This window comes from Zootoca vivipara, chromosome 5 (assembly GCF_965207765.1).
Source record: "Zootoca vivipara chromosome 5, rZooViv2.hap1.1, whole genome shotgun sequence".
NCBI classification, from domain to species: Eukaryota; Metazoa; Chordata; class Lepidosauria; order Squamata; family Lacertidae; genus Zootoca; species Zootoca vivipara.
This window is the reverse complement of record NC_142588.1, coordinates 93,717,961-93,741,450: the sequence shown is the minus strand read 5'-3', so window position 1 is coordinate 93,741,450 and position 23,490 is coordinate 93,717,961. Positions and strand designations below refer to the sequence as shown.

The following is a 23,490-nucleotide window of genomic DNA, read 5'->3' as shown; positions in this document are numbered from 1 at the left end:
GTGTCCAGGTTCTCGCATTTAGTCAGAAAGAAGATGTCAGTCTGTACCTGTGCAAGTTTCTTGGTGAGATTGATGGACTTCCATTTCATGTGGCTCAATGTGGTGCCTTCCATAGTTCTAGTTACAGGTATACCAATGAGAAACTTAGTTGGTCTCTAAGGTGCTACTGGAAGGAATTTTTTTATTTTGTTTTGACTACGGCAGACCAACACGGCTACCTACCTGTCATAAGAACAGGGAAGAGCAGATAAGGCCTGCAGGGAGGGTGGAATGAAATCCGCAAGAGCAAATCTGGATTCTGGGGTTGGCTAAAAAGAAAGAAAGGCAAATGAAGCCCTCTTGTTTTGCACAATTTGTATCTGGGTTGTTTCCTGCCAGCTTGTAAGGTCACCAGAAATGTAATATGGATGATTGGCTTCCCAAATTGACCAGACGAAATCTCAGGCAGTTGAACAATTTTATTATTGGTTTGTCGGCAAAACAATATGGAGCAGTAGGGAAAAAAACCATTCCTCATTCTGCCCGACCCATGGGCATACACAGAGTGCTTTTATACCTTTTTGACAGAGTGAAGGCCAGCCTTTCTGCAGTACTTCATCAACCAATCAAGAGAGAGCACCCCAAGATGCAAAGTCATTTACCTAACTCCACTAAGTGGCGTTATGTACCTGGTACTTTCATACACGTGTCTATGTGGAATTTTACAGGCACAATTGTGGTTGTGCTCTACTTAGAATTTGCGGTGGGCTGCATCCTCTTGCTCTTGTGGTTTATGCTAGAATTTCTTAGAAGTGCTGTGTGTGGTTAGATCTTTGCATTAGATGTGCAAACATGCTGTGCCTGTTTGCTTTCTATCAGAGGCAGAGAGATTTAGAATTGAATATACAAAATGGAGTTCTTCTTGCTCTCCTGCGTGGCCTGACCAGGATTATTCTGGCCCTGGTCATTGCCACCCTATATTCCCTCCTCTTCAATATGGAGATGAAGAACAGGTGTGTTTCTGCATCTCCATTTGATTGACCCATCGCATTACAGTGTTTCCTGGTGTTTCCTGCTTGGTAGGGGGTTGGACTGGATGGCCCTTGTGGTCTCTTCCAACTCTATGATTCTACAGAGGAGCCAGCAGCTTCCCATGCTCCAATGTTAGGCCAAAGGATGGGCAACAGAGAGCAAAGTAAGTGAGGAAGCTTCTGCTGACTTTCCCCAGCTTGTTACTCAGCTTGTCTCAGAAGGGTCACCAGAAGCTTTTTTACAGACCAAGGTTCTGCATAGGGCTAAGACAATAAGAAAGAAAATTGATATTATGAGCAGAATCTCTTTTAACTATGACCAACCTGGGAGCCAAGAACTAATCTAACTCCATACACTGGGCAGACCTTCACCGTCTAGGCTAACCTTGTGGTACAGATCAGCCTGCTTCTTAATGTTTTTAACATCACTCTCAACACTTGTACTCTAGTTGTATACAGATGCTAGTTCCCTGATCCGTCCAATATCGGTCACCACGCGTTGATCCTGATTGATGTACACACAGCAGGAGGAGTTCAGAAGGGCTACCTGGCCAGCTACATCTAGTCCTGAGAGTCTGGCCAAAACCTCATGCTTTATTGAGGGACTTCAAAGAAGTAATGTAGGGCAGAAGAAGGTTAACTGGAAGCTTGCTCAAATGTTAGGTTTTTGACTTCCAGGGAAATAGTGCAAGGCAGATAGATAACTTCGGGGCGGGGGCTGCCTTTTCTACTGAACAGTTAAAATACCTGACCAAGGCTGTTAAATGTTTCTTAGGGTCACCAGAACTAAGAAGGTGCTAGGAACTAGCAGTCATTAAAGACATTAGTGCATTACTTTCTTAAATCAAATAGCAAAATATTTCACAAACAGACCTACATTTTGTTACCTGGCACATTTCAGACCTTCATTTTGAAACTTCTTAACTTAAGGTATACAAGCTAGTGTTTCTAAAACAAATGAATAACGTGCACTACTAAACAGTTTCTTAAAAGTGCTACCACACATACACATGGGGTTGGAAATCTTTCCTAAGGGGGGAATAATAATTCACTGTTAGGACAGACACCATCAGCTAATTCATAGGACTATACACAAACTCTGAGAGCCTGTAGATTAAGGCATTCAGTCTGCAGAACTGTCAGTGTAAAATAACCATGAAAGTTTTTTTTTTCTGCTTCAGCTTGATGCTATAAACCAGAGTAAAAATGCTTGCTGAATTTAAGCCTGGTTCAGCTTTTGATTAATCTATTTCCATAACTCCTAAGCATTTTCTGTTGAAGTTTTTAGCCTTCATGTTAGACCTAACTGGGAACACATATTTGCATTATACAAACATCATTTTTGTCGAAGCACAAGTGCCACTTTCTACTACATTGCATTTCCATTTGAGGCACAACAAAAAAATCACAATACAGACTTTTGGCAACAAAGGGTTCTTTCTCTCAGGTGGGCCATGAATCTATAATGGCCACACTAGTCTTCAGAGATACTAGGATACTATAGTTGCTGGAAATCTAAAAGCCAAGGGGCTTTAGCCACTGTTTCCAAAACTTTATGTCAGCAGGAAAATACACAGTTCTCTCTCAGCTCAGTACTGGGCTTCAATGCAAATCAGTGGGTTTCAAAAGTTCCTACACAGTTCTAAAGGCCAGGAATATATATATATATAACAATTGGAGGTTTGTCCTAGCTGAGCATTTGGCTACAGAAAGAATGGCTATTGTTCCAGTTTGCCAGAATCAGGAGAGGCTTACATTAGACATCAGTGGGCTACCATCATTTCCAAAGCCAGAACTGAGGGGTGCACCTGGCCAGCTCTTCCAGTTACATCCCCAACCCAGCTATAGCCCTGTATCACCTAGGGAGTTGCTGGAACCCTCCCATATCTGTATGACCTAGGGAGTTGCTGGAACCCACCCCATGGTTCAATTTCTGAAACTGTTTTGGGTCTGTTCGCTCAAGTGAGGCAGGTACACTGCCCTTCCTTCCAAATTAAGGATACTGCTTTGGGGCAGGTAGACTTCTACTGTGGGTCCCACTCAATTGATGCCTCCCATACAAATATACATATATACATACATACATACATACATACATACATACATACATACATACATATATAAGGGTCTAAGATTTACTGCGTCTCCTTGTCTCCTTGATGTTTGGTGCTGCATAAGATGGACATTCCTCAACCCGTGCGTCGAGTGACAGCGTCCGGAGTGTCACAGCAGGGGCTTCTTCGGTTTCCCATGCGCTGGGCGTCTTTTGCCGGTCAGACGCTGCAAGGGGAAACTGGTGCACCGTGCGCTGGGTACCCACTCCTGATTAGGTACAGCAGGGTGTGGATCCAGGGGGTCATCTCAGGCACTTTCACCGGATGGAATGGATACCTCACCACCTAGGAATGAAGAGGGTCTCGTCTCCCTTCCTTCAAGGATTCACTCAGGGACTCGCTAGCGTCAGGCTGGAACCATCGTGTCAGGCTCCGCAAGGCTACACGCTGTTCGCTCGAGTGATTTCCTGTAGATAAAAAACAAAGGAAGGGGGGGGGGAGAGATTGTCCTTGTAGCTGCCGCTGCTGTTTTAAAACTTCTTGCTGGTAAGTCCACCACCAAACTCTCCGAGGTAGTGCGTCCCACGTATTGGACATTGAGGTGTGTCTGGCACACAGAAGTCATCTCTGGGATGTAGCAGCAGTTAGTTGAGAAGTCATCTCTGGGATATAGCAGCAGTGCCTTACAGCAGTCTTTGCCGAATTTCACAAGGCTTGCAACAGGATTCCACGTCTGGTCCATCTTTCAGGATCTCCCCGTGGTTTCTCTTTCCTTCCACAGAACTTCATGCATGTGCAGGGTTAAGGAGGGGTCCTTTAAATCCGTATTTGCCTCCCATCCAGCTGCCGACGGCTGAGTTCTGCTAGGATACTGAAGCCTGTTTTTCAAATTATGCAAAGTCTTGTGGTTTCTAGAAGAAGAAAAAACTTACAGCTGCTTTGTAGCAACGGGCTGTTTCCGTGAGACATAAAATTTTTTAAACTCAAAGCATTTAGAGCAGTAGTGTTTTTGTAAGCTGAAACGTGGACCTCCAAAGCATAACATCTTTTTCTCCCTACTTTCACAGCAACGGTCTTGGTCACACAATGTCACACAATAGAATGTCCGAAATGACAACACCAGCCAGGCACAGCCACAGTCTCTAAGTGCAGGTTGCAGGAGAAAGCAAGTTGTGCAAATACAAATCATGCAGAATCGCTTGTGTAACCAAATAAGGGGGGTTACGCCACACATCTCTGCCGGAGGTTTGAGAGACTGCTTGAGATTTTTCGCAGCCTGTCTTCCAATGGTAGTGTTAGATTCAAACAGACAATGTCTTTACACACAAATCTCCATTCAGTATAACTTCCTTCTACCTTATCCTGAATTCTTTAGTTGACAGACATTCATTTCATTAAAATATGCAGTTCTACAAATTTTCCAACATGTTGCTGTCACAAAAACATATGAAATGGGGTTGCAGGTAGGAGGGTTAAACCCTTTAAACGTAGTTTGCTTTTAGAAGGACTCAAATGTCTCTTTTTCCCCATTCTTGTAAGTTTCCCCAAAAACTAAAGTCTGCACAGTTCCAACAGGACTTGGGGAAAAGATGTTAATTGTTCAAATAAAATCTATTGTCTCTTGCGTTGTGAACTACTTAAGTACATGATTTTTTCCTTTTCTTTTCTTTTGAAGCCAGCTGAAGCATATGAAAACATTTTCTGAGCACCGTTACTGGCATTTTGTCAGTATCCTGTGCGGCGGTAGCCTCATTTCTAGTGTGGTGAATAGCATTTTAAAGGTTGCAGAGATGATTTTTCTGAACCAATCCTCCGCTGTCTGTTTGTACAGCCCTTTTAGGCATAAAATCAGTCTGATGCTTCTTTTGGCTTTTTGGGGCTGTTTCAAGGATATTTAAAAACAGAATACTGGGTGCCTATGTTTATAACAAAGTCCAGATGCAGGTAACTCTTAAGTCACCTTGACCATGGCTCCTTGCCATGCCTGCCAAACCGACGAACTCTCTTCTGCTGGGACCCCCTTGTCCCATCTTTCTCCGAACACTCTTCCTTCCTCTTTTACATTGACCGAGACATCTCCGTCCTAGCAACTGACCTTCACCAGTGACCTTTGAACCCCTTCTGGTTCCTCACTGGTCCTTGAGCCATTATTTGTTGCTGTTTAACCACTGCCTTTCTCTTCATCTTCTTTCTCAAAATGCCTTTCTTCTCTCTGGGGGGGGGGATACTGGTTTGTGCCACCATTTTTCTCTGAACTTGTTGTTGGCAGGACTTGTAAATTAAATTTCTTTTATGACATTCTGAATTTATCTATCATGAATTCTAGGGAAATCACATTTTTCCCTCCTCTTTACCATACTCCTCCCATTTATGGCCCTGTAAAGTATCCCCTCATTCACAACACACACTGCAAACTTTGCCACACATACCATGCATTGGACACTTTACCACACTCTACCTCCCAGTTTTTCCTTGTTTCCTAAGTATCTGTTTGTCAGGAAACCTCCTCCCTACTGACTACTAACATACACATTGTCCTCCTCCCTTTGCCTCTTACCCAAAGCGCCTGGTTTTCCCAGTTGACCTCTAATTAACTGAGTACTACCAACACGCTGGAGATGTGATCAGGATCTCCCTTCCCCTCATTAAAGGGGGCCAATTCCCTTCAAGGTACCTTTTCCCTTTCTACTTACCCCAGCCAGCTTTTCCTGTTCTTCCCTTCCAACCTCGGTCCTTTTGCCTCTTCGTCCAGGGCATGGAAACCCAAGGGCCACCTCTGATCCTCCGGAAAAAGTCTGCCGGTGTGCACCAGACCAGAGGCGCCGTTAGGAATCTGCGCCCTGTCCAGTGGGGCAAAAGGGGACTGCCTCTGGTTCAGGGAAATGCCCTCATCCGAGTCACGGCACCAGAAATGTAAGGTCACCAGAAATGTAATATGGATGACTGGCTTCCCAAATTGACCAGACGAAATCTCAGGCAGTTGAACAATTTTATTATTGGTTTGTCGGCAAAACAATATGGAGCAGTAGGGAAAAAAACCATTCCTCATTCTGCCCGACCCATGGGCATACACAGAGTGCTTTTATACCTTTTTGACAGAGTGAAGGCCAGCCTTTCTGCAGTACTTCATCAACCAATCAAGAGAGAGCACCCCAAGATGCAAAGTCATTTACCTAACTCCACTAAGTGGCGTTATGTACCTGGTACTTTCATACACGTGTCTATGTGGAATTTTACAGGCACAATTGTGGTTGTGCTCTACTTAGAATTTGCGGTGGGCTGCATCCTCTTGCTCTTGTGGTTTATGCTAGAATTTCTTAGAAGTGCTGTGTGTGGTTAGATCTTTGCATTAGATGTGCAAACATGCTGTGCCTGTTTGCTTTCTATCAGAGGCAGAGAGATTTAGAATTGAATATACAAAATGGAGTTCTTCTTGCTCTCCTGCGTGGCCTGACCAGGATTATTCTGGCCCTGGTCATTGCCACCCTATAAGCTCAGTTATGCAGGAGCACTGGCTTTGGAGATTTATTTGCAAGATACTGCCCTGCACTCTCAAGCATCCCTTCCTTGACAGAGAGCTAGATACAATCCTACCCCGGAAGTAAGTAACCTGAGGTGTTTGAGGCCTAGGGAGGCCTCCGCCAAGGCCCAGAGCGAAACCCCGGCCTCCGCGAAGCCATCCGAGGCTCTGTGGCTGCGCTGCAGCACCGGAGGCCCTCGGGTCGCTCTGAGAAGGCCTCGGATGGCTTAGCAGAGGCCGGGGCTTCGCTCTGGGCCTTGGCGGAGGCCTCCCTAGGCCTCAAACACCTCAGGTTACTTACTTCCGGGAGCCTCGGATGGCTTGGTGGAGGCCGGGGCTTCGATCCAGACCTTTGCGGAGGCCCCGATCCAAGCCCGGGCCTTCTCAGAGTGATCCAAAGGCCTCCGGTGCTGCAGCCTTTAAAAAGCTTCAAGGCAAAGACTGGAGGAATTCAAGAAATGCCCCCTCGCCAGCTGGACTGGGGGGGGGGGATGACCAGAGGCCTCCACAACTGCCCCACAGGATGCCCAGCAGGGAGCTTCCCAGCCCCAAAGTTTGGTCAGGAACACTTACCTAGCGAAGAGAAAGAGCTGTGAAGCAACAAAGATGAGGCTGCCGAAAAGCCCTTGACCCCCAACTGTAGAAAGGTAAGCCCACCCTGGGGGGTTAAACTGCTGCTTTGGGGGGGGGGCTTTCATCGTCTGCAACGGATGAATCCACTTTCCATGACTTTCCATGGGAAAGCTCGCTTCCGTTGATGAAGAGACTTCCGGAACCAACTGTCGTTGTAAACCGACTTGGGTGAGATTGGAGAGGAGGAGACGGTAGTGCCTTGTTGTTGTTGTTGTTGTTGTTGTTGTTGTTGTTGTTGTTGTTGTGCAGGAACACTTAGCCGTTCTTCCTGCCAGCTTCAAGCTTGTGCATCCTTTGTCTCTCTCTTATTAAAAATTAAATTCATCTTTATTTCTTATTTTAAAAAGAACACAAATACACAACACAATAAAGCATAACATAATCAAATCAACACCGATTTACATACAAAAAGAAAAGAAAAACGAACAACAAAAAAGAAGCAACAACAACAACAAAATACTGTTTAAAAAAAATGAACTTCCAAACATTTTAACATCCGTTCCCTTCTCGTATGAAATTTCTACCATGCTTTTCCCTTATCAGTTGAATCCTATACCATATCTTATTTACCTTATATTAATTAATTAATTACTTTATCAACTTGTGCATTTTACTCTAAGCATATCACCCACTTCGAACTTATACCTTCATTGTAAAAATGTTCCTCCACATAACTCCACTCTGCTTTAATTTTTTGTTTGGGGACTCTCCTAATTATTGCCGTCAACTTGGCTAAATTCATGTATTCCGCCAATTTGATATACCATTCCTGTATAGATGGAACTTTATCTCTGTCCAAAATGTATTAAACTTTTTGCAACTCCACCAGCAATGAAGATAATCCCCTACTTTCTCTTTACATTTCCAACATTTATCCTGATCATTTTTATATATTTTTGCTAATTTAGCTGGTGTTAGATGCCACCTATATACCAATTTCCACATATTTTCCCTTATCCGCATACAGGCCGTAAAATTTATATCCTCCAAAAATGGTCCAAAAATGAATTATACTCCCCTTTTTTCCCCTTTACCTAAAGCGTGCCAGTCTCCTACATTCCCGAAGCCTTCCAATCTGAGCAGCTCCAGGTCCTTTGTCTCTTATTTTGATGTTACAGGACTTTGGTGGCATCTTCAAAAAAAAAAATTTATAGAAAATTAACCGTCCAGGGGTCCTTTATAAAGCCTAGCTGAATAATCTAGCTGAAGTTGTGGCATACAAAAAGAATATACCATCTTTTGGGGGGATCTCATCTCCAACTATTCCAAGCAAAAAGGCCTCTGGTTTTTGTTTTTTTTAATAAAGGTATTCTTGAACACCTTTTTAAATTCATTATAGATGAGTAACACTCCAAAGAAGATTAAATAAAGCCTCTGGACTGAGAGACACACCATTCATTTAACGCACTTTGTTTCCTGCCATGAACCGACAGAACCTGGGCATTGTGGCTGTGAGAACAGAATGCTGGACTAGGTGGGCCATTGGCCTGGTCCAGAAGGCTGATCTGATGTTCTTATGAGGAAAGATGGATCTGATTCCCAGATCCAGGAAGCCCACTCTTCTCCCCTGGCCCTAGGAGGACCCACTTGCCAATTGCAAAGAAGGTGTCAAGTGGGCTGGGCTGGAGAGAGAGCACAATTCAGGGCTTGGTCTTGGTGTGCTGGTGGCTGGGATGGAGGCTCTGACATGCTGCTGTGTGCTTCCCCACCACAGGAAATTATCAAAGCGGAGCCGGCGGTGCCGTTTTCAACTTACCTCCTCCGCCAGGCGATGGAGACCGTCGCGCAGATGACGTAAGTATGGGGAGGTACTTCTAGTCTGCCTACAGCTTGTCACTGCCTCACCTATTCCTGGCACTTCCCTTGCCATACCCTGAAATTGTACCCCTTGGCCAGACACGGTGGATATTTCCTCACCAGGTTGATGGACTTCTGGGTGCTGATCATTTCCTCTCCCCTCCTTTCTCTTTCCTCTTCAGTGCCTTGAGACCACCCATGAACAGCTGTTGAAGACCACCATCAAAAAGGTCTTCGCTTTGCCCTTGACGGGCAAAGCGACACAGAGCCAGGTAACTGAACTTTCTGCTTCTAGGGATAGGAATGGAGGAATATGGGGTTGCCAGGTTCAAGTGCCTGAGCTGTGTAAGCTACAAACGAAGGTGGAAGTACGATAGTTAGGGCCAAATGGTTTGGAACACCCCAAGGAAGTTGAGCCCAGTGTGGAGTCCTCTATCTTATCTTTATATCCCATGACCTGTAACCTTTCTTGATGTATGTCAAAGAACGTTGGATGTTTAGGACTCTTTGGGCGCTGTCTTTGGAGCCCTGCATAAGCTTTGTTACAAATTGGCTGAACAGCTGGAGGCCAAGGCTGCCCTATTGCATTAGCCCTAATATCCTGGGTCCCTAGCTGGATCTGCTGAAGCTTGCTGTGACTCTCTTGATTCTGTGTGCCATTTCAAAGGTGTTCCCTCACCTTTTCTCATTCTGGCTACAGGCTGCAAAAAGACTTTTCTTTCTTTGAAAAGAAAGAGTGTTGAAGAATGTGTGCTTCTCCAGATGGGCTGCCCTTGGCCCAAGAGTCAGGAGTGGTTGGGAGTCCAGAGCACATGGGATTTCCATGGGGGTCTTCAGCTTTTAAATGCTTTTGCTTCTCTCCTTTCAGGACTTCTACCAGCAGACGGTAAATGCATGCATAAACATGCTGAGCGGCTTGCTGTCGGAGGCCCCCTCCCTGAAGACCCTGCAGCAGATATTGGAGGTAAGGGAGCCCCCAAGATGTCAGAGCAGATCCCCGGCAGGAGGACAGACCCCCTTGAAATGATTGCATGGGGGGGCACCTGTGGCCAACTCACTGGTTGTGGATGCTGATGGTGAACTGGGCCTCTGTTCTGCTAGGAATGCTTGTGCAAGGCACACATTCAAAGATACCGTATGTCCTCTGCTGATGGCATGAGGGGAAAGGCCGTGGCTCAGGGGCAGAGCATCTGTTTTGGATGCTCAAGGTCCCAGGTTCAATCCTCAGCATCTCCAGGTGGGGCTGGGAAAAGACTCTCTGTCTGAAACCCCAAAGGACCAGCTGCCATTCATCATTCCCTGTGGGCAACACCAAGGTTGGTGCATGAATGGCTGGGCTTGGTCTAAGGATGCTGCCTGCATTCCATGGCTATGGCTGGGCTGAGGTGGACGTTGCATTATTGTAATTATCACACACACAAACACACACACAAATGGCAGATCGCAGGGCAGTTCGCAACATGAAAATACAAAATGAGAAGACAAAATACACAATAAAACAAAAACAAACCAGGAGCCAATTAATTTCTAATTCTATTAATGATGATTTCTCTCCCACATCACACATATGGCTGGATGTACTCCCCGGAGATCTACGAGCAGCAAAGAGCGGTGAAGGCCACCAGCTACTTAATAAAATATGTGGCTGAACACCTGCAATTTGATGTGAGTGACGCTGCGGAGGCAGAGCATAGCCATCATGGCTAATAGCCATGGGTAGCCTTCTCTTCCATGAATTTGCCTCATCTTCTTTGAAAGCCATCTTGGTCCATGGCCATCAATGGCTCCTGTGGCAAGGAGTTCCAAAGTTTAGCTGTGCACTGCAAGAAGAAGGACCATCCTGAAACTTCAGTTTCATTGGAGGTCCCGGAGTTCTCATGTTAGGACGGAGAGAGAGAGCTTTCTCTCCACTTCCCCCTTGCCATACATTGCGTCTCCTCTTCCTTGCCGTTTTCCTAAACAGAACCCCCCCCCCTCCCAATGCTGCAACCATAGAGCTCCATAACCACCTTACTCCTTTTGGTTGCCCCCTTCTGAACCTTTCCCAGTTCTGATTTATAATTTTTGAGGTGAAATTGATAATATTTGTGTTGATCCCAATGGGAAAATGGGAGGTTTTGAGCAGGGAGCACTAATGCTGTATAACCCTCCTTAGGAAAGGAAGTGCGGAGGAGGGTGCAGCTAAGAAAGGGCCACGTGGTGAAATGGGCCAGAGAAGACTATTTCGTCTCTGGCCCCTCCATATACCACAATGACATCTCAAAAGTGGCCAAGGTAGGTGTGGCTTTTTGGACTCTTTCTTGCCAAGACCGCAGCCAGCTCCCATATAGCAGAGGTTTGTCCATTCGGGCCAATGGGGCCCTGCCCCACCAACCTCCTCAGGCTCAAAACAGAGGCAGGGGGGAGCAGATTTCCTATAAATGAAACTTTCTCTTCGGATGTAGAATTAGCTTGTTTCTGGGAAGGAAGAAGGCATTGGTTTCCATGGCTGTGGCTCGCGCCTCTGTTTCCATTCTGCTGCAGTTCGGCTCCCAAAAAAACAACCACCAATAAATTTTCCTCCCTCCCCACCCTCCTACTTTCCATCCCATTTTTCAGTTCTTCCTGACAGCTTCAGGCTTGTGCATCCTTTGTCTCTTATTTTGATGTTACAGGACTTTGGCGGCATCTTCCAAAAACAACTATAAAATAATCTTCAAAGAGGCCCGAAAATATATACGTCGCCAAGACCGAAAAGAGACAGCCATCGGAATGGTGTTTTATTTTGCTGTGAGTGTCGGAAACGGGGAAAGAGGCGCTCCTGCTCATGGGCATACCCAGCATGGGGCGGGGGGGCAGCTGCCCCCCCAGACACAAAAAATTAAATGGTTATAAAGTGATGAAACAGGCAGCAGCCGAGCGAGGAAGGCAGTCAGCGGCCCTTGAGCGAGCGAGCTCCAGAGAGGCGGCCATACATATAGTGTATGGACTATATTTTTTATAGAAGAATAATGAATACATAATAAAAGATGCACTTTTTATGCTCCAACAGGGGATGTGCGAATCCGATTCAGACGCTTCTATGACAAGAAGCGCACAAGCCGTCTCTTCCTGTGCCGTCTCTTCTTGTGTCTTCTTGAGGTAGTGTTGTTACGGATAGTGTTGTTTTGAATATGTACACTCAAGTAAAAATTTTAGCTGCATGTTGACATTGTTAAACCACTAGTCTCAATCTTGAAAAGATATTCTATTGGTTGAATCTAAGGCACGTTTCTGCAAGTGGAAGCAGACCTTTCCATGATGGAACAGGGTTGGATCTACTGAGGACTTCTGTGAATAGAAGTGGAGAATTCCCCCCCCCCCCCATTCCTCTTTTTCCCTTCAGTGGGCTTGCCTGGTGCCTTCATTATATACCTTTAGATGCCAGGCAAAAGGGTTCCTTTTCAACCAGGCCATTGGCAGATTAACATCCTACGCCCTTTCAACTGTGTTTGTTAGAGGGAGAGGGGTTATTGGTTTGGTTTGTTCATGTTTTTATTATTTATTTTGTGCTTCTTCTTTTGTATTTGTATGTTGTGAACTGCCCTGAGATCTACGGGTGAAGGGCAGTATGCAAATTTTTAAAATGGAAAAATAAATAGTACAATATTCTTTGTTTCTTCACTTGACTCAGGACCACAGTGCAGGCCATGAAACATCTGGTTGGCCGTTTTGGAGGCATCACAGATGGCGAAATGTTTCACTTAGAAAGCTGCTGGGACATGCTGGCGAGTAAAGAAAACTTTTTCGAAGGCATCCGTCTTCTGGCAAGGTAAGAAGGTGAAAAGGACTGGCAGGTGAGGCAAGAAGAGCAGCCCCCCCCCCAGGCCTGCTTTCTGGGAAATGGGGATAAACTTATGACTTATTTCAGAAAATGTATGTGCTGTTGGTTGTAGTAAAACAAACTTCAAAGCGGCTGAAAAGAAAAGATAAGAAAATATTGATTAGAAAAACTAACAACAATAATTTGAGACTTTTGAAAATTAAAATAACAATAGACTAAAACCAGATTAACATTTGCACCAGCTTTCTAAACATCTGGGTAAAGGTAAAGGGACCCCTGACCATTAGGTCCAGTCGTGACCGACTCTGGGGTTGCGGTGCTCATCTCGCGTTATTGGCCGATGGAGCCGGCGTATAGCTTCCAGGTCATGTGGCCAGCATGACAAAGCCACTTCTGCCGAACCAGAGCAGCGCACGGAAACACCGTTTACCTTCCCGCTGTAGCAGTACCTATTTATCTACTTGCGCTTTGACATGCTTTCGAACTGCTAGGTTGGCAGGAGCTGGGACCGAGCAACGGGAGCTCACCCCGTCGTGGGGATTCGAACCACCGACCTTTTGATCGGCAAGCCCTAGGCTCTGTGGTTTAACCCACAGTGCCACCCGCGTCCCAAATATCTGGGTAGGCATGTCTAAACAAGAATGTTCTTAGCAGGTGCCCAAAAGAGTACAGTGCTACCTCTGGTAAAGAACTTAATTCGTTCTGGAGGTCCGTTCTTAACCTGAAACTGTTCTTACCCTAAGAAACCACTTTAGCTAATGGGGCCACAACTCCCTAACTTCACCCTTTTGTATCATAGCAAAAATTAAATAGTCTCTCATTATATCTGTTGCTCATAGTTCAAATTCTGCTCGCGAATTTGTGATATTGTAATATGTCTTCAAATAGTCCTAAAAAGCCTTCCATTAAACATAAAACAGTCATGGTGAAGTTCTGTTATTTTAGCTGCCACCTTTGCTGATCTATTCTTTGCTTACCCATTCTTTTCTGCTGGGAACCTTTTTGTTTTTCCATTTCTGTGCATAGAGAATCCTAGCTGCTGTAGTCACAGTTTGTTTGTTTTTCTTTGGGGAGGGTGTATAATCACTTTGAACATCTTTTTTATATCATTTCTCCAAAATCCCTTGTTTTCTTTCAGGTCCACCTCACTTTCTCATCCTGGTCTTCTTTTATCTTCTTCCAGCTGCCCATGATTGTCAAAGAGATCTACAATCATCTCCCAAACATCTCAGACGCCCGCACAAAAGAAGAGGCTCTTGCAGCTATAGCCAACCTCGCTGCGAAGTGGGCTGATCCCCGTTGTAGACTGTCTGTTGGACTGCTCCATGGTGAAGGGTGAAGGGCAGTATGCAAATTTTTAAAATGGAAAAATAAATACAATATTCTTAATTCCTTCACTTGACTCAGGACCACTGTGCAGGCCATGAAAGAACTGGTTGGGCATTTTGGAGGTATCACCGATGGTGAAATGCTTCAGTTACAAAGCTGCTGGGATGGCCATGATTGTCAAGGAAATTTACCATCAGCTCCCTGGGATTTCAGACTCCCACACTAAAGAGGAAACACTTACGGCAGTGGTCAACCTCACCGCAAAGCGTCTCAGCCCAGTGATGCACACCTTGCTGGACTGCTCAATTGGCTGCGATGAGTAAGGATCTCTAAGAGATGACTGTGTTACGGGGAAATAAGATATAGGAATTAGGGGAGATTGCTTTGCCAATGTGCAAAGTTTTTGTGAGGTGGAAATGGGGAGAGCTGAATTTAAAAATCTCTTTTTAAAAATTGCAGAAGAGCTGCAGCGATCTGGGGAGCTGTGCTTAGGAACCGATATGCCAGCAGTCAACTCGTAAAACCTCTGCTGAGGATCATGGAGAAGGACTCCAATACACATATTCCAACAGCGGTAGGAAACCATTCAGTTTCTATGTTGCTTCCTGCATAGAGAGTTGGGAGATCTTGATCTGAAGATGACCTCTGCTGAATGCCGTTCTCCTGTCTTTGTCCCTCCAGGCTACCAACGCTTTGTGCCAGATCCTCACATTACCCGAGGCTTCAGGTCTGCTGGAGGAGAACTTCCCCAGGCTTTTGCTGGCCCTCAGCCTGCGGATCTGTATCATCCTTGAAAGAGCAGAAGAGGTTCGAGGGCACCGAGTATCATCCCAGGCCCCTCTTTGCGTCTTGATCCGCTGGCGCATCTAGTTGCTATATTGAGAGAATGGAAATGGGAAGAATTTAAAATTAAGAAGTAGAAATTGCTAAAGATGAGCAGAAATGAACCGCAGATAGGGGGAGTTCGAGGAGGTCCCCTTTTAGAATGTTAAAGGAAAATGATTATTGCATTTTAGTTTTTTTTAGTTTTTATTCTTTATGTTGTTTTGGGTTGGTGTTATGTTTGTATTATGTGCTGTCAGTTGTGTTTAATTATAAAATGAATAAAAATTATTATTATTTTTTAAAAAAAGAACTTAATTCATTCTGGAGGTCCGTTCTTAACCTGAAACTGTTCTTACCCTAAGGTACCACTTTAGCTAATGGGGCCTTCCGCTGTTACTGCACCGCCACTGTGCAATTTCTGTTCTCATCCTGAAGCAAAGTTCTTAACTCGAGGTACTATTTCTGGGTTAGCGGAGTCTGTAACCTGAAGCGTATTGGTGGATCTTACGCCGATCCTCCTGCAGCGGACACCCTGCAAGACTGTGCAGACCTTTGCACTGGTCCAGGAATAGAACTTCAGGAACAGTGACTTGAGTTCCAGTTGCTTTTATTATATACAGCAGAGCAAAACCAAAAGCAAAGTTACCATACACAGCTCTCTCATCTAACACACACCAACTATCTCCACTCTCTCTCAAAACTCCCCAACAACGGCCTTGCAGTATCATGCTGCTTCTCAGGGAACTTTCATCCAATCACAGCTTGTTGCTAGGCCTCTCAGTTGCTAGGCAAACTTTAGCCCCGGAGTCCAGCCAATTTGGCTGCTTGCCAGCCTTCTAATTGCTTCTCCAAAGCTGCCTTACTTTCTCAGACTTTAACAAAGCGTCTGTAACCTGAAGCGTCTGTAACCTGAGGTACCACTGTACAGTGAAGGTGCCAGTTTGATATCAATAGGCAGGGAGTTCCAAAGTTTAGGGAAGCTTTTAATGTTTAATAGATGATTGTATTTTAATGTCTGTTGGAAGCCGCCCAGAGTGGCTGGGGAAACCCAGCCAGATTGGCGGGGTATTAATACATTATTATTATTATTATTATTATTATTATTATTATTATTAGGTGCTGACACACTAAATGTTCTTACAAATGGAGAGCAGGTATTATGTGGTGCCTGAAATAGTGCCAATTCCACCAATCAAAGAGGTCGAGTGGGTGCAATTGGGTGCAATTCAATGTATTAGTTGCACTTCTCCAGCAGGTCCTGGGGTGGTTCACAGCCATTTAAAATTCAGAATTAGAATCGGTTGAAACAAACTGCAAAGGCAGGAATAGGCTGCATCCTGAAAAGACATATCTCAGGCGTCACAGGCTGGGGTAAAGAGGTGCACCTTCAGCATGCGACCATAGCTGTCAAGTTTTCCCTTTTCTCGCGAGGAAGCCTATTCAGCATAAGGGAATTTCCCTTTTAAAAATGGGAGAATTTGACAGCTATGCATACGACACACCTCTATGGGGAACGAATCCCACAATTTACCACTCTTCTCTATCAGTGTTTCATAAGAACATAATAAAAAAATTCCTTCCCGTAGCACCTTAGAGACCAACTAAGTTTCTCATTGGTATTCCTCAGAAAACCCGTGGTGTCACGTACGTAGCTGGGAGCACTGATAGCGCATGGTTTCAGAACAAAGTCCATATAGCCAGAAACACCCACTGTAATAGTGCCAATACCTGATTTCCTGGTTTGTGTCTTTTAGCTAGAAGATAGAAAGTTCCTGGTCCAGGTTCCGCTGGTGTGTTTGTGAGGATCTGTTCTTGGATGTGTGGGGGTAGCTCCTTAACAATCTTGTTCAGTTCTTTTTTTGTATGCTTGTGTGGGGTCTGAGTCCAATTTCATGTAAAAGGCGGTATTGGAAAGTTGTCTGTGAGCCTCCTGGATGTAATCAGTTTTGTTCATGTTGACGACATCTCCACCCTTGTCCGCCTCTTTAATTGTAATGTCCGGGTTGTTCCTGACATCATCTCTGGCTCTCTTTTCAGCATGGTTCAGATTTTGATGTAAGCGATGGTGTTTACTGGTCACATCCGTTTGACTTCTGTGGTGGAAGCAATCGATGTACAGATCTAGTGTGGTATTGTGTCCATCAGGAGGTATAGGGTGACAATGACCAGGGCCAGAATAATCCTGGTCAGGCCATAAGAGCAAGAGGAACTCCATTTTGTATATTCAATTCTAAATCTCTCTGCCTCTGATAGAAAGCAAACAGGCACAGCATGTTTGCACATCTAATGCAAAGATCTAACCACACACAGCACTTCTAAGAAATTCTAGCATAAACCACAAGAGCAAGAGGATGCAGCCCACCGCAAATTCTAAGTAGAGCACAACCACAATTGTGCCTGTAAAATTCCACATAGACACGTGTATGAAGGTACCAGGTACATAACGCCACCTAGTAGAGTTGGGCGGGTGACTTTGCATCTTGGGGTGCTCTCTCTTGATTGGTTGATGAAGTACTGCAGAAAGGCTGATCTTCACTTCACTCTGTCAAAAAGGTATAAAAGCACTCTGTGTATGCCCATGGGTCGGGCAGAATGAGAAACTCATTCTCACTGCCTCCATTTATTGCAATAAATGTTTTAATAAATCTGTTTTATAATATGTACAACTGCCTGAGATTTCGTCTGGTCAATTTGGGAAGCCAATCATCCTTATTACATTTCTGGTGTCCTTACATTTCTGGTGTCGTGCGTGACTCGGATGAGGGCATTTCCCTGAACCAGAGGCAGTCCCTTTTTTGCCCCACTGGACAGGGCGCAGATTCCTAACGGCGCCTCTGGTCTGGTGCACACCGGCAGACTTTTTCCGGAGGATCAGAGGTGGCCCTTGAGTTTCCGTGCCCTGGACGAAGAGGCAAAAGGACCGAGGTTGGAAGGGAAGAACAGGAAAAGCCGGCTGGGGTAAGTAGAAAGGGAAAAGGTACCTTGAAGGGAATTGGCCCCCTTTAATGAGGGGAAGGGAGATCCTGATCACATCTCCAGCGTGTTGGTAGTACTCAGTTAATTAGAGGTCAACTGGGAAAACCATGCGCTTTGGGTAAGAGGCAAAGGGAGGAGGAAAATGTGTATGTTAGTAGTCAGTAGGGAGGAGGTCCCCTGACAAATAGACATTTAGGAAACAAGGAAAAACTGGGAGGTAGAGTGTGGTAAAGTGTCCAATGCATGGTATGTGTGGCAAAGTTTGCAGTGCGTGCTGTGAATGAGGGGCTACTTTACAGGGCCATAAATGGGAGGAGTATGGTCAAGAGGAGGGAAAAATGTGATTTCCCTAGAATTCATGATAGATAAATTCAGAATGTCATAAAAGACATTTAATTTACAAGTCCTGCCAACAACAAGTTCAGAGAAAAAGGGTGGCGCAAACCAGTATTTCCCCCCCCCCCAGAGAGAAGAAAGGCATTTTGAGAAAGAAGATGAAGAGAAAGGCAGTGGTTAAACAGCAACAAATAATGGCTCAAGGACCAGTGAGGAACCAGAAGGGGTTCAAAGGTCACTGGTGAAGGTCAGTTGCTAGGACGGAGATGTCTCGGTCAATGTAAAAGAGGAAGGAAGAGTGTTCGGAGAAAGATGGGACAAGGGGGTCCCAGCAGAAGAGAGTTCGTCGGTTTGGCAGGCATGGCAAAGAGCCATGGTCAAGGTGACTTAAGAGTTACCTGCATCTGGACTTTGTTATAAATATAGGCACCCAGTATTCTGCTTTTAAATATCCTTGAAACAGCCCCCCCCCCCAAAAAAAAACCAAAAGAAGCATCAGACTGATTTTATGCCTAAAAGGGCTGTACAAACAGACAGCGGAGGATTGGTTCAGAAAAATCATCTCTGCAACCTTTAGAATGCTATTCACCATACTAGAAATGAGGCTACCCCCCCCCCCCACAGGAAACTGACAAAATGCCAGTAACGGTGCTCAGAAAATGTTTTCATATGCTTCAGCTGGCTTCAAAAGAAAAGAAAAGAAAAAAATCATGTACTTAAGTAGTTCACAACGCAAGAGACAATAGATTTTATTTGAACAATTATAATCTTTTCCCCAAGTCCTGTTGTAGCTGTGCAGACTTTAGTTTTTGGGGAAACTTACAAGAATGGGGAAAAAAGAGACATTTGAGTCCTTCTAAAAGCAAACTACGTTTAAAGGGTTTTACCCTCCTACCTGCAACCCCATTTCATATGTTTTTGTGACAGCAACGTTGGAAAATTTGTAGAACTGCATATTTTAATGAAATGAATGTTTATCAACTAAAGAATTCAGGATAAGGTAGAAGGAAGTTATACTGAATGGAGATTTGTGTGTAAAGACATTGTCTGTTTGAATCTAACACTACCATTGGAAGACAGGCTGCGAAAAATCTCAAGCAGTCTCTCAAACCTCCGGCAGAGATGTGTGGCGTAACCCCCCTTATTTGGTTACACAAGCGATTCTGCATGATTTGTATTTGCACAACTTGCTTTCTCCTGCAACCTGCACTTAGAGACTGTGGCTGTGCCTGGCTGGTGTTGCCATTTCGGACATTCTATTGTGTGACATTGTGTGACCAAGACCGTTGCTGTGAAAGTAGGGAGAAAAAGATGTTATGCTTTGGAGGTCCACGTTTCAGCTTACAAAAACACTACTGCTCTAAATGCTTTGACTTTAAAAAAAAATTATGTCTCACGGAAACAGCCCGTTGCTACAAAGCAGCTGTAAGTTTTTCTTCTTCTAGAAACCACAAGACTTTGCATAATTTGAAAAACAGGCTTCAGTATCCTAGCAGAACTCAGCCGTCGGCAGCTGGATGGGAGGCAAATACGGATTTAAAGCGCCCCCCTCGACCCTGCACATGCATGAAGTTCTGTGGAAGGAAAGAGAAACCACGGGGAGATCCTGAAAGATGGACCAGACGTGGAATCCTGTTGCAAGCCTTGCAAAGACTGCTGTAAGGCACTGCTGCTATATCCCAGAGATGACTTCTCAACTAACTGCTGCTACATCCCAGAGATGACTTCTGTGTGCCAGACGCACCTCAATGTCCAATACGTGGGACGCACTACCTCGGAGAGTTTGGTGGTGGACTAACCAGCAAGAAGTTCTAAAACAGCAGCGGCAGCTACAAGGACAATCTCTCTCCCCCCCCTCCTTTGTTTTTTATCTACAGGAAATCACTCGAGCGAAGAGCGTGTAGCCTTGCGGAGCCTGACACAATGGTTCCAGCCTGACGCTAGCGAGTCCCTGAGTGAATCCTTGAAGGAAGGGAGACGAGACCCTCTTCATTCCTAGGTGGTGAGGTATCCATTCCAACTGGTGAAAGTGCCTGAGGTGACCCCCTGGATCCACACCCTGCTGTGCCTAATCAGAAGTGGGCACCCAGCGCACGGTGCACCAGTTTCCCCTTGCAGCGTCTGACCGGCAAAAGACGCCCAGCGCATGGGAAACCGAAGTAGCCCCTGCTGTGACACTCCGGACGCTGTCACTCGACGCACGGGTTGAGGAATGTCCATCTTATGCAGCACCAAACATCAAGGAGACAAGGAGACGCAGTAAATCTTAGACCCTTATATATGTATGTATGTATATTTGTATGGGAGGCATCAATTGAGTGGGACCCACAGTAGAAGTCTACCTGCCCCCAAAGCAGTATCCTTAATTTGGAAGGAAGGGCAGTGTACCTGCCTCACTTGAGCGAACAGACCCAAAACAGTTTCAGAAATTGAACCATGGGGTGGGTTCCAGCAACTCCCTAGGTCATACAGATATGGGGAGGGTTCCAGCAACTCCCTAGGTGATACAGGGCTATAGCTGGGTTGGGGATGTAACTGGAAGAGCTGGGCAGGTGCACACCTCAGTTCTGGCTTTGGAAATGATGGGAGAAGCTTCTGGTAGCCCACTGATATCTAATGCAAGCCTCTCCTGATTCTGGCAAACTGGAACAATAGCCATTCTTTCTGTAGCCAAATGCTCAGCTAGGACAAACCTCCAATTGTTATATATATATATATATTCCTGGCCTTTAGAACTGTGTAGGAACTTTTGAAACCCACTGATTTGCATTGAAGCCCAGTACTGAGCTGAGAGAGAACTGTGTATTTTCCTGCTGACATAAAGTTTTGGAAACAGTGGCTAAAGCCCCTTGGCTTTTAGATTTCCAGCAACTATAGTATCCTAGTATCTCTGAAGACTAGTGTGGCCATTATAGATTCATGGCCCACCTGAGAGAAAGAACCCTTTGTTGCCAAAAGTCTGTATTGTGATTTTTTTGTTGTGCCTCAAATGGAAATGCAATGTAGTAGAAAGTGGCACTTGTGCTTCGACAAAAATGATGTTTGTATAATGCAAATATGTGTTCCCAGTTAGGTCTAACACGAAGGCTAAAAACTTCAACAGAAAATGCTTAGGAGTTATGGAAATAGATTAATCAAAAGCTGAACCAGGCTTAAATTCAGCAAGCATTTTTACTCTGGTTTATAGCATCAAGTTGATGCGGGAAAAGAAAAACTTTCATGGTTACTTTACACTGACAGTTCTGCAAACTGAATGCCTTAATCTATGATGGTGTCTATCCTAACAATGAATTATTCTTTCCCCTTAGGAAAGATTTCCAACCCCATGTGCATGTGTGGTAGCACTTTTAAACTGTTTAGTGATGCACATTATTCACTTGTTTTAGAAACACTAGCTTGTATACCTTAAGTTAAGAAGTTTCAAAATGAAGGTCTGAATGTGCCAGGTAACAAAATTTAGGTCTGTTTGTAAAATATTTTGCTATTTGATTTAAGAAAAGCAATGTACTATGTCTTTAATGACTGCTAGTTCCTGATCACAGCCGGAGGTTCCTGGAACCTTTTTAGTTCTGGTGACACTAAGAAACATTTAACAGCCTTGGTCAGGTATTTTAACTGTTCATTAGAAAAGGCAGCCCCCACCCCGAAGTTCTCTATCTGCCTTGCACTGTTTCCCTGGAAGTAAAAAACCTAACATTTGAGCAAGCTTCCAGTTAGCCTTCTTCTGCCCTACATACCTCTTTGCAGCCCAGCAATCTTCTGAGGGCTCTGAACTAGCATCTGTATACAACCAGAGTAAACGTGCTGAGAGTGATGTTAAAAACATTAAGAAGCAGGCTGATTTGTACCACAAGGTTAGCCTAGACGGTGCAGGTCTGCCCAGTGTATGGAGTTAGATTAGTTCTTGGCTCCCAGGTTGGTCATAGTTAAAAGAGATTCTGCTTGTAATATTAATTTTCTTTCTTATTGTCTTAGCCCTATGCAGAACCTTGGTCTGTATAAAGCTTCTGGTAACCCTTCTGAGACAAGCTGAGTAACAAGCTGGGAAAAGTCAGCAGAAGCTTCCTCACTTACTTTGCTCTCTGTTGCCCATCCTTTGGCCTAACATTGGAGCATGGGAAGCTGCTGGCTCCTCTGTAGAATCATAGAGTTGGAAGAGACCACAAGGGCCATCCAGTCCAACCCCCTGCCAAGCAGGAAACACCAGGAAACACTGTAGTGCGATGGGTCAATCAAATGGAGATGCAGAAACACACCTGTTCTTCATCTCCATATTGAAGAGGAGGGAATATAGGGTGGCAATGACCAGGGCCAGAATAATCCTGGTCAGGCCACGCAGGAGAGCAAGAAGAACTCCATTTTGTATATTCAATTCTAAATCTCTCTGCCTCTGATAGAAAGCAAACAGGCACAGCATGTTTGCACATCTAATGCAAAGATCTAACCACACACAGCACTTCTAAGAAATTCTAGCATAAACCACAAGAGCAAGAGGATGCAGCCCACCGCAAATTCTAAGTAGGGCACAACCACAATTGTGCCTGTAAAATTCCAGATAGACACGTGTATGAAAGTACCAGGTACATAACGCCACTTAGTGGAGTTAGGTAAATGACTTTGCATCTTGGGGTGCTCTCTCTTGATTGGTTGATGAAGTACTGCAGAAAGGCTGATCTTCACTTCACTCTGTCAAAAAGGTATAAAAGCACTCTGTGTATGCCCATGGGTCGGGCAGAATGAGAAACTCATTCTCACTGCCACCATTTATTGCAATAAATGTTTTAATAAATCTGTTTTATAATATGTACAACTGCCTGAGATTTCGTCTGGTCAATTTGGGAAGCCAATCATCCACATTACATTTCTGGTGTCCTTACATTTCCTCAGACTTTAACAAAGCGTCTGTAACCTGAAGCGTCTGTAACCTGAGGTACCACTGTACAGTGAAGGTGCCAGTTTGAACTCAATAGGCAGGGAGTTCCAAAGTTTAGGGAAGCTTTTAATGTTTAATAGATGATTGTATTTTAATGTCTGTTGGAAGCCGCCCAGAGTGGCTGGGGAAACCCAGCCAGATTGGCGGGGTATTAATACATTATTATTATTATTATTATTATTATTATTATTATTATTAGGTGCTGACACACTAAATGTTCTTACAAATGCAGAGCAGGTATTATGTGGTGCCTGAAATAGTGCCAATTCCACCAA

General features: G+C 44.7%; 1 protein-coding gene and 3 long non-coding RNA genes across 5 annotated transcripts in view; 2 read left to right on the top strand and 2 right to left on the bottom strand.

Annotated features, from left to right (window-relative positions):
* LOC148685804 (uncharacterized) overlaps positions 1 to 23,490 on the top strand; it is a 55,264-nt gene that overhangs the window by 21,444 nt on the left and 10,330 nt on the right. Inside the window, exons 2-5 of one of the 2 annotated variants that reach the window (XR_015949938.1) lie at positions 8,932 to 9,011; positions 9,197 to 9,286; positions 9,883 to 9,978; positions 11,170 to 11,568. This is a non-coding gene — a long non-coding RNA (uncharacterized LOC148685804). Of the gene's footprint in view, positions 1 to 8,931; positions 9,012 to 9,196; positions 9,287 to 9,882; positions 9,979 to 11,169; positions 11,569 to 23,490 lie in introns of those variants that run through there. The other variant, XR_015949939.1, reaches the window with a different exon arrangement.
* Positions 441 to 6,549, bottom strand: LOC148685806 (uncharacterized). The gene is made up of 2 exons (XR_015949942.1): positions 2,907 to 6,549; positions 441 to 2,869 (listed from the first exon to the last, which is right to left on the bottom strand). It is a non-coding gene; the product is annotated as an uncharacterized LOC148685806 (long non-coding RNA).
* On the top strand, positions 12,046 to 15,280 carry LOC148685805 (maestro heat-like repeat-containing protein family member 7). Its single transcript, XM_088669344.1, has 5 exons — positions 12,046 to 12,134; positions 12,667 to 12,804; positions 14,000 to 14,464; positions 14,605 to 14,719; positions 14,827 to 15,280. Exons 3-5 carry the CDS (start codon positions 14,277 to 14,279, stop codon positions 15,013 to 15,015), a joined length of 492 nt encoding a protein of 163 aa, XP_088525470.1. The 5' UTR covers positions 12,046 to 12,134; positions 12,667 to 12,804; positions 14,000 to 14,276; the 3' UTR covers positions 15,016 to 15,280.
* Positions 21,639 to 23,490, bottom strand: part of LOC148685798 (uncharacterized) — a 126,481-nt gene continuing 124,629 nt past the window's right edge. Inside the window, exon 2 of the long non-coding RNA XR_015949940.1 lies at positions 21,639 to 23,096. This is a non-coding gene — a long non-coding RNA (uncharacterized LOC148685798). The remainder of the gene's footprint in view (positions 23,097 to 23,490) is intronic.

Coding starts and splice junctions, on each gene's coding strand:
- LOC148685805 (XM_088669344.1), top strand. CDS start 14,277: ATGGTGAAATGCTTCAGTTACAAAGCTGCTGGGATGGCCATGATTGTC. Junction 14,465..14,604: donor TGCTCAATTGGCTGCGATGA/GTAAGGATCTCT, acceptor TAAAAATTGCAG/AAGAGCTGCAGCGATCTGGG. Junction 14,720..14,826: donor ATACACATATTCCAACAGCG/GTAGGAAACCAT, acceptor TTGTCCCTCCAG/GCTACCAACGCTTTGTGCCA.